This window comes from Coregonus lavaretus (assembly GCF_964263955.1).
Source record: "Coregonus lavaretus genome assembly, chromosome: 22".
Lineage (NCBI taxonomy): Eukaryota > Metazoa > Chordata > Actinopteri > Salmoniformes > Salmonidae > Coregonus > Coregonus lavaretus.
The window spans coordinates 26,532,346-26,543,795 of NC_140009.1; the positions used below are offsets into that span (position 1 = coordinate 26,532,346).

General features: G+C 39.1%; 1 protein-coding gene across 2 annotated transcripts in view; it reads right to left on the reverse strand.

Moving 5' to 3' along the window:
* The window catches only part of mitfb (melanocyte inducing transcription factor b), a 32,403-nt gene extending 23,731 nt beyond the window's left edge, over window positions 1-8,672 (reverse strand). For both annotated transcript variants that reach the window (XM_084187457.1, XM_084187456.1), the window contains exon 1: window positions 8,473-8,672. In XM_084187457.1, the coding sequence (XP_084043583.1) occupies window positions 8,473-8,579 (107 nt within the window). In that variant the 5' untranslated portion in view covers window positions 8,580-8,672. The remainder of the gene's footprint in view (window positions 1-8,472) is intronic.
* Between the last annotated feature and the right edge of the window lie 2,778 nt (window positions 8,673-11,450).

Genomic DNA, 11,450 nt, shown 5'->3' on the forward strand with positions numbered 1-11,450 from the left:
CTCTTCAATCGAACGCTGCTGGCACCCGCCCACCCGACTAGAATCACCACTCTCGACGGGTCTGACCTAGAGTATGTGGACAACTACAAATACCTAGGTGTCTGGTTAGACTGTAAACTCTCCTTCCAGACTCACATTAAGAATCTCCAATCCAAAGTTAAATCTAGAATCGGCTTCCTATTTCGCAACAAAGCCTCCTTCACTCATGCTGCCAAACATGCCCTCGTAAAACTGACTATCCTACCGATCCTTGACTTCGGCGATGTCATTTACAAAATAGCCTCCAACACTCTACTCAGCAAATTGGATGTAGTCTATCACAGTGCCATCCGTTTTGTCTCCAAAGCCCCATACACTACCCACCACTGTGACCTGTACGCTCTTGTTGGCTGGTCCTCACTACATGTTCGTCGTCAAACCCACTGGCTCCAGGCCATCTATAAATCACTGCTAGGCAAATCCCCACCTTATCTTAGCTCATTGGTCACCATAGCAGCACCCACCCGTAGTCTGCGCTCCAGCAGGTATATCTCACTGGTCATTCCCAAAGCCAACACCTCCTTTGGCCGCCATTCCTTCCAGTTCTCTGCTGCCAATGACTGGAACGAATTGCAAAAATCTCTGAAGCTGGAGACTCTTATCTCCCTCACTAACTTTAAGCATCAGTTGTCAGAGCACCTTACCGATCACTGCACCTGTACACAGCCCATCTGAAATTAGCCCACCCAACTACCTCATCCCTATATTGTTAATTATTTTGCTCTTTTGCACCCCAGTATCTCCATTTGCACATAATCTCTTGTACATCTAGCATTCCAGTGTTAATACTAATTGTAATTATTTTGCACTATAGCCTATTTATTGCCTTACCTCCATAACTTGCTACATTTGCACACACTGCATATTTTCTGTTGTATTTTTTTGACTTTATGTTTTTTTACCCCATATGTAACTCTGTGTTGTTGTTTTTATCGCACTGCTTTGCTTTATCTTGGCCAGGTCGCAGTTGTAAATGAGAACTTGTTCTCAACTGGCTTACCTGGTTAAATAAAGGTTAAATATTTTTTTTTTTTTAAGTGTCTTGTTCATGTGTTGTCTGTTAAACACATGCTATACCAAACAGGGGGTATTGTACACTAACTGAGCTACTTCACTGTATAAACATCGAAATCAAAGATTGGCCCTGGTCAATCAACGAGTAGCCACGTGTGCAGAAGGACAGAAGTAAATACAAGGAGTTATCCTCCGCCCCTTTCCCCCTCCAGAGGGTGCACTTCCTCCTCTGGGCTCACCTTCACAATCAAATCAAAATGTATTGGTCACATGCGCCGAATACAACAGGTGTCGACTTCACAATGAAATGCTTACTTACGAGCCCATTCCCAACAATGCAGAGTTAAAAATAAAGACAAATATTTGCTAAATAAAAAACAATAAAAACAATAACGAGGCTGTATACAATGAGTACCAGTACCGACAATGTGCAGGGCTACGAGGTAGTTGAGGTAATACAGTATGCACATGTGGGTAGGGGTAAAAGTGACTAGGCAATCAGGATATATAATAAACAGAGTAGCAGCAGCATATGTGAAGTGTGAAAGTGTGTCTATGTGTAAGTGTGTGTGGAATCACCTTCTGAGACACACAGAGCCCAGAGCCTGCAGGTGCCTTGGTTCCTGGCTGGATCAGGTGTTCCCGACAGTGCTACACAGTCTCCCTGCTGGAGGTAGAGCAGCACTAATGAGACGTTTGGCTGCACTACTGCACGCTGTTCTGCTCAGGACCTCCACCCACCCAAACCCCACTGCCAGGGTTGGGTAGGTTACTTTCTAAGTGTAATATATTACAGTTACTAGTTACTTGTCCAAAATTGTAATCAGTAATGTAACTTTTGGATTACCCAAACTCAGTAATGTAATCTGATTACTTTCAGTTATGTTTAGATTACTTTCCCCTTAAGAGGCATTAGAAGAAGACAAAAATGAATATTACCAATTGAAAGACTGATGAGGTGGTGTGGAAGGAGTCAGGCGCAGGAGGGTAAATCACAGAAACACAGGCTTTAATCCGCAAAAATACATCAAAACACACTCCAGGGCACAAAACAGGCGCACTGGAGAATACAAGGCACACGGGAAATCTCCTGTCGATACAAAATACACAAGCTCCACCGAGCTTCACTAACCTCCACAATAAACAATCACCCACACAGACAAGGAAGCAGACTGAACACTTCCACAATGACTAATTAGGGAATAAGGACCAGGTGTGAGTGATTGAAGACAAGACAAATGGAGTGATGATAAATGGATCGGCAGTAGCTAGTAAGCTGGTGACGCCGAACGCCGAAACCTGCCCGAACAAGGAGGGGAGGCAGTCTCGGCGGAAGTCGTGACAAAGACATCTATTTAGCAATGTTTGTGTTTACATCGCTGGCTATAAATGGATGTTGCATTTGACTTTATGGGTTATGTAGGCTTCTAACCCATTGCTTTCTACTTCAATACTGATAATAAAATGATTAGGCTATATATTTACATAATAAACCAAAGTCTGTCAGATTTCCAGTCATTCCAATGAATTAAACACCCCTTGATCTTTAAGAATAGGACTTCAAAATATGGAAATATAGATTAGCCAAATTGTTTTACCTGAACATAACACCAAAATGAAGTACTTATTAGCCTACTTGAGACATATTTATAAATACATTTTTCATCAGAACAAATTATATTGAGCAATAAAAGCTACTCATGGTCTTCTTCAATTAAACTTGTTTTTGACAGTATGTGTGAAGCACATTACCATGGAAGATCTTTCAAGGGAGGAACTCCCTCAAACTTTTATTCTATAGGCTGTGATCCGCACTATGCAGCTGTTGCAAGAGCACATTATTCTCTGGCTGTCCACGGGTCGCAAAAACGATGATTGATAGGCAGCTTAGCCTACACTTCTTCAATTCAACCATTATTAGGTTAAAATACACCTATACATTGGTGAACAGCCATCCACAACATCCACAATCCGTAAGGTGTGAATAATTGAGAGAGCAGCAGTGTGATTACATTTACATTTACATTTTAGTCATTTAGCAGACACTCTTATCCAGAGCGACTTACAGTTAGTGAGTGCATACATTATTTTAATTTTTTTTATACTGGCCCCCCGTGGGAATCGAACCCACAACCCTGCCGTTGCAAACGCCATGCTCTACCAACTGAGCTACATGATTCACATCAACGCGCTATGTAGATATCCATAAGTGATGTCAGTATCTGATTACAATAGTTTTGCTGGTAACGTAACAGATTACAGTTACAGTTTATTTGTAATCAGTTACATGTCATCCGTTACTCCCCTAGCCTGCCTACTGTTCAGACCACTGATGTAGCTCTTTCCTTGAGCTGTTCTTGTCTATTAATGTTCTGTATTATGTAATGTTTCATGTTTTGTTTGGACCCCAGAAAGAGTAGTTGCTGCTTTCGCAACAGCTAATGGGGATCCTAATAAAATACCAAATACTGCCGCCTGCTGCCTCTAGCCAGTACATATCTCTCTGTCTGTGGAGTCCATCCCACTACTATACAATATAAATGACAAGGTCTGCAGTTCAAATCTACAGACTGGTTAAAAGGTACTGTACACACTGACTACAGTAAGGAAAGATAAAAAACGGATCAAACTGACCTTGACATAACTGAAGAATACTCACAGTAAGGAAAGTCTATGCACTTGTGCTTTGGTTAAGTAAGAAAAGTCAAGAGTACTATGGTTACAAATAAATAAAGTTGATGTATAAATTATGTCAGGAAAACAAAACAGCGAGTTGCCAAATATCACAACTGATAATGGGGTTCTTTGTTGTCGTAGTTATGGGACAGGAAGGGCCGGTTGGGATAATTTGAACTTGCCGGGTCCTATTTCTGTAATTAGGTTTCATGCCTTTCATGAGTCTTTTCACTTGTTTACAGTAGTATGGCCTACTATCCTACTCCAGCCCAGCTCGCCTTCCCCTCTCTGGGTGCTATGACTAGGACTGCATGCTCAAGGACAACAAAAAACAACAACTACATTCAGATGATCATTGTATTACATGAATTGTGCTGCTGCTGTATAGAGAATGGTGGGTGGCTATAATGGGTGATAAGTCACACCTTACTACAGACACTCTTCAAATGATCCTGACAGCATCAAAGTGTTCTCTATTCGAAAATATGTTGACTACCATACTGTACAGTATGTCTTCATTTAGAAATGGGAGAACAGTGAAAAATGACTCGCAGTTTCTGTACACAGATAGCTGCCTGAAAATATGACTCCATCCTTATCCCCCCACTCTTGAGGAAATATAACTGACCACATCTGCCTGAGCCTGATGGTCACAAATATAGATGATGCAGACTGGAACATTGTGGTTTTACTCCTTTGCTTATCTATTGTCGGGAAAGGATACAGAAGGGCATGGGTTTGTCCCTGTGTCCTGGAAGAGGAGTCAGATTGATAAAGAAAATCCTTCGTCAGTCTCACAATTGTTTACTCTGACTGTCAGATCCAACTGGAATGACGGAGAAATGAAATTAACACCCTCATGTTTTCCAGTGAATTTGTTTAGAGCCAAACTGGAAGTAAGGATGCGATCAGAGTGATTACGTAACCATTGGGTTGGGTAGTGTCTCACTCCACTCCAACACCCATCTATGTCACTCAGACCCAATCGGATCCCCATCCTGGATCAGGAGAGGAACACCCTGGTCCTAGCCTGCCCTCTTTGGCATGATATGGAACAGAACAGAGTGCTCCCTGAGACCTTGACTGTCCCTTAATAATCACCATGTTTCAGAGGATGCATTGACACCCGCACTGGATGCCGATGCTCATGTAAAAACACATAACATAAAAGCAATGCAATACAGTATGTACTTTATGTGAGCATCTGGCATCTCTGGTTCGGACTCCACAGAACAGAACAGAAAGCTTCCTGAGACTCTGAGCCACAACCCCCCTCTTATAGAGGCCACATTGACACCAGCAATGGATACTGGATGCTCATGTAAAAACATATATCATAATGGAATACAGTATGTACTTTCTATGCATTTCTCTGCTTTTGCCAGTTGATGCCCTTGAGTAAACTTTTACCCTATATGTATTTTCTGGTTATGTAATTTCTAGGCCAAGATGTGGCTTGAGGAGAGCCTATAACACAATGAAGACAATTACATGGAAGGTTCAATGAAGGACAACTCTTAAGGCAACCTCTTGTTAAATGGGGCTTGGAGGGAGCCTTTGTGTTTCGGTGCACGGAGTGCATGGTCATTGGAGGACAACTCTTAGGGACATCTCTGCTCCTTGAAAGCGTCATATAGTCAACTAACCGGTGCCCCCGCACATTGACTTGGTACCGGTACCCCCTGTATATAGCCTCGCTATTGTTATTTTTACTGCTGCTCTTTAATTATTTGTTACTTTTATTTGGTATAATTTTATATAGTATTTATTTGAGAATTTGTTTATTTTATTTTATATTATTTTAAATATGTTTTATTTGTATTTATTTTGTATTTGGTATTCTTTCTTAAAACTGCATTGTTGGTTAAGGGCTTGTAAGTAAGCATTTCACTGTAAGGTCTACACCTGTTGTATTCGGCGCATGTGACATTTTCTTTTTGATTTGATTTGATTTAGTCATGTACGTAGTGTTTGAGTACATGAATGGTGCATCCTTAACCGCTCAATTACTGTAGTCATCATATCACACAAACAGGAAGATCCATAATGGAAAAAGGACGCAATATTGACAATGTGACTTATAGACATGTCACATGGTTTGACAGAGGTTTAACGCTGCATTGACACCTCACCTCTTATCCACATTTGCGACAGATGAAAGATAGTGTGACAGGTACAGTATGTGACGATTGGACACCAGTGACGTTACATACTATTTCATTCATAATGTCATGACATGAAATATCTCTCCAAAATGTATCTCAACTTTTGTTTTTAACTATGTCACTCCTATTTTAATATCCATTTCATTATTTAGTGCTGTGGCCCTACAAATGGTGTAGCACATATTTTTACCAGTCCTGACATTGGGCCTACCAGAAGCAAAATATATGCTGTAAATTAAAACTGAGACATGAACAGATCCTTTCAAGAAACTTGCAGAATAATGACAGTCTAATTAGAATCTCTGACATGTACAGCTGGCTCCATGGGTTGCCCTGATAAATATCTCAGCAAAAAACAACGCCAGGCCCACTTTGCATTGAAGGTGTCATATACATTGCTAAATTTACAGCACTAATTTACACTGCATAGAAGACAAGTTTCACAGTCTGTCTCACATCTATATTAAGGACACAGAGTCTGGCTTTGAGTCTGCAGGGGTTCGTTCGGCTGCCTGTGCCAAAAGCTTTCTGAGACATCAAAAAAACAAACTAAGATAATTCATGATGTTATCGCCGTATGATTTCAAATTTAGAAACACTGCATTTTAGGCCTATCATGCCAGTAAATATATTCCTTAGCTTTGTCCTGGCTTTACTGTAGTAGTCAGGGTATACAGCATCAGTCAAACGAATGAACCACAGTGGGCTGTTAGTGTCATAACCACAAGGGTATGTGAGGATAAGCATGGCCAAAATGACTACACTCAATGTTTGGCATTCTGTCATGGTTGCAAAGCCATTAGGACGCACTGTTTTTAGTAGGGCATTCTCACAGGAAAAGCAGAAAATGTAATTAATTCATGCATGTCAGATAATTTTGGAGACTCAATAAAAGTCACAATAAAAACTGTCATTAAATCACAACTCAAAGCTAGACCTTTTTAGTTATACTAAGAATGCAACTGCTGCGATGAGTCACAAAAATACCATTCAGCTTATAACAATGTAATGAAATTTACTAATGAAGAAATTAGTTTAAAATTATGAATTAGGTTAAAGTCTAGGGCTGCACAAAATGACGGTTTCTCACTCTCTCTCTACTGACATTTAGGCAGAAGTTTTGGAAGAAGAAAAGGAAAAAACTCCACAGCAATAAAACTGGAAAAATATCCAACAAATTGCTGACAAAATGCCAAGATCCAGAACGCAAAAAATAGATTGGGTCCACCACAAGAACGCTATAGGACCTCTAGACACAGAAGAGCACTGTCATGTTTAGACAGTGTTTAAGACACACGCAACCTTTCTATCTGGGGAACTTCTGTTTAGCAGAAAGGTCACATGTCTCCACCACTAAGGACAATAATGAAATGATACAGAATTACCAGACGAAAAGAGACAATATTGCTTTAAACGACTTCCTGGCAATAGGCATGCATTCACAGGCGTTTTAGACCACTGCTGAATGTAACGCTTGTCTCAGTCAATCAAGCATCACAGTAGGCATTCCCATACACTATGCAATTACACAGAAGGCAATATTATGGTAGAAAGACTTAAGTTAAATGTATAAGTCTTGAGAATAGAAAAGTCCCAGTTATTTCTTCAGTCTGATCTTACACAGAGAGACATAACCAAAGTGACAACAATTCAGCTGAGGCCTGGACCCCAGGCAGTATAGGGGTATAAGGTAATGTCCAGCGAACAGACCTGACTCAGCTCCCTGCTCTTTGTTCAGCGCTGGGAACGGAGGACACAATATGGATACAAATAGCTCTCTAATAACTTATTTGTCAACTGCTTAGGAAAGTATCTATAAATTTTCCTTTATGTAGTTAAATAAGCTTTATTGGGAAGTAACATGGCCCCTACAATATTTTAGGATATTTTAGAATCTATAAGACATTTTCTTACTAGGTCTCTATTGATATTAATACTTTTCATAATTCACTACTACTAGGCCTACAAACTGATGAGTGATGCACCAGTGAAATGTGATGCACATTTTAACATGTGTGAAATACTGAACAACACCATTTAAGATGTCATTCTACCTTGGCATTGTAACTACATTTACAATGCAGGAAATATATTTATTCCAAAAGAAAATGCATTTAGACTATACATATAGTAGCCTGATATTTATGTTGAAAATAACGATGGGAATGGTAACACCAAGATCAACACCAGTATTAAGAAGACATCATAGTCTAATCCCTGGTCTGACTGTTCAAAATCCATGAACAAACTGTGTAGGAGGCTATTCTTCACAGGCTAATATTTGAAGTTGCATGTTGACAAGACAACACCCAAGTGTTGCATAACTAACTGTGCAATAAAATAGCCATAAGGAATTGGAGGCAAACAAATCCCTCCTAGAAAGTACTCAATAGGATAGGACCGGCTGCAACTAGGATGACATCCTTGAAAGCGCGTCAATTGGAAATAATGTAATTATTATAGCACCCCCCAAAACATATTTCCATAATAGCCTAATTAAAACTTTTGAAAACAACGCTTGAACAACAAATTCCTCTTTACCGTAGGAAATAACAGTGCACACAGCCAAAGCACTGACCTGTTTCTTTTCAAGGGCTGACTCTTCAATTCGTAATACGTTTTTGGTTCCTCTTGAAACTCTTCTCCAACCTCGAAGTCAGGAACTATACCCGATTCTGCTTGCATACTTGCGGCTGTCAACTCTTGACAATATCAAATTATAAAGAAACCAACGATGGTATGGCCACCTCTCTAAAACACTCGCAGTACAAGCCACTGAAAATGCAGACCCGTTTTGCTCCAAGAGGCAGCGCGCAAACAGCGCAAAAAAATATGTAGTTCTGTAGAGAAGGGAATAGTGGCCGTAGAAATAGGAGTGTATGGGATAGAGAACTACAAGCACCATGATACTGTAGCCCACAAGTTTGGTGTTTTGATCTGTCAATGTCAGCAGCTTTTTCATTGGTCGCAACATCCGATAGGCTTTTACCACATTTTACCCTCAACTCTGCTGAATAGGTCAAATGCCGGAGCAGTCCATATAGCTTTCTATATGCATTGTTTAAATTTACAAATATAAATTCTTAAAATAATATCCTAAACAACATTTCCATAATTTTCACACAAAGCCTGCTCTTCTCACTACAATAGGCAGGTAGACAGTGTTACTACACAATATAAAGCCTATTGTATACCTACACTGTAATTACACAACTACCATGTACAAATCACATTGCAAACCATCAGATGAGTGGACTATTCCTAAATTTAAGATACTACATAGCCATGTTTATAGCACGGATCCAACATTGATAATGTTTGAACATTTATTTGATCTCCTGTTTGTTTTTTGATGATCATGGGAGAGTAACATTGATGAAATCTGTTCTATCTACAAATGTAGGTAGGATATTTATTCGGTAGATCCTTTCTTATCCTCTGAGCTATCACCCTACTGCACTCTCACAATGCCTGTGAACATAAACTTTAATTTACAACCAGTTAGGATTTATGATAGCTTAGTGTTACATTCCATTACATACTGTACCGTGGAAAGGTTAAAAGTAATAGCCATGATCACAACAGGGGTCTCTCCTATTTGTGACTTGCAATATGCCCCTGTTCCTTTTAAAAGTCCCTTATTCTCCACTGGGCGGCAGTGCAAAGCAAGGAAAATCAACATCCCCATTGAGCCTGCAGGCGACACCATCCTTGACAAAGCATGCAAGACTTGCAAGTTCAATATTTGCATTTGTGTCATCCTGCTCAACTGGTGAACAGACCTACATTTCACCATGCAACTCAAGATACAAACAAATGTTTATAGGAAAGGAAGCAAGGCTCACCTGTCAACATTGGACCTTCTCTAATAAGCCTCTGTTTATGTATCATTATAATAAATAGAGCTCTATTCAAATCTATTCTACGCTATTATTTTCTATTCTGTTCTATTCTGTCTCTTTTAAATCATGTAATCTCTAATGAATCATGTTCTGCTCACTGTCCCGTGCACATGATCAGGTCTTTGTGGGAATGCTATCCTTCTTGACCTACCTTTGCAGTACCTTATAGGTGCTCTCTATGACAATTTCCTATGCAGCCTGATTACTGTCACAGTATCTGTGGCAGACTACTACAGTATATAAACACATTCAGTTCAAGGAAGTGTCATGCTCCAATAATTTCAGTGTAACCACCCTAAATTGATTCAAGCTCTATTGATGCAATGGTCTAAGTAAGCAAAGTATTGTGTTGATTTTTCCTAAAGTTTTCTATAGTATTGCCTAGATTGTTATTGAAAAAGGGAATATCTGGATAAACCATTACACAAAGGTACTGGGTTATTGCACAAAATTCGTCCCTTTGATATTGTAAGTAGAAATTGTGCACCAATATTGAATTTTAAAAGCCTGTTATATTAAATGAAGTGCCCTTTAATATAGACCACATGGAAAATTCAGTAAATCAGACTTTTTTATATAAAGACTTGCTAAAATGCCAAAATGCTGCATTTTGACATGTCCCGTTTTCACCATCATTGTAAAGCCCTAGTTGCTTTGACAAAGTCATTTCTGAAGATTATTTATTTCATGTGATTAGTGATTCATTTTAAGGTAATAAAAACCTGTCCCTCAATCCTGTTATGTGAACTGAACTCTCATTTTAATATGGTGAAACTATTCCTTTTTAAATAATGTTTTCAAAAGAAACATTGAACATCCAATAGTCAAATCAGTCAAAAATCAGGTGAGCTGTGTCTACTCTTTTTGGCCATTTTCTGGTGTTTTGGGGTGAAGAAATGAGTGGTTTGAGCATAACACGTCAAAACTGTTAGCCATAGATAGACAGGCTAGACATTTTTTAATAATAAAAAAAAGATTGTGAAGCTTGCATTCAATTGGCTCCACCCTGTTGCACACAACAAGCTTCCATTCCACCTGACATGAGGGGATTTATGGCTGATTTAAGATGAAATCGTCAACACTGTTATGGTCAACCCTGTTTCTTTATTTGGCACTTAATAGGCACTCACTATAGTATTTGTTTTTATTTCACCTCTTGAGATGGGAAAACATGCTTTTTTATTAAGTTGAACATGTGCTCTTCATGACAGAATGTTAAAATAAGGTGAAAAAAAAAAAACATTACACTACCAGAAGGGACTCATTTCGTGGAACAACCCTACTAACACGGTTAAAGGTCCAATGCAGACGTTTTTACCTTACTGTGATTATTTTCAATTAAAATTGTCATATATATATATATATATACACAGTGAGGGAAAAAAGTATTTAATCCCCTGCTGATTTTGTATGTTTATCCACTGACAAAGACATGATCAGTCTATAATTTTAATGGTAGGTTTATTTGAACAGTGAGAGACAGAATAACAACAACAAAATCCAGAAAAACGCATGTCAAAAATGTTATAAATTGATTTGCATTTTAATGAGTGAAATAAGTATTTGACCCCTCTGCAAAACATGATTTAGTACTTGATGGCAAAACCCTTGTTGGCAATCACAGAGGTCAGACGTTTCTTGTAGTTGGCCACCA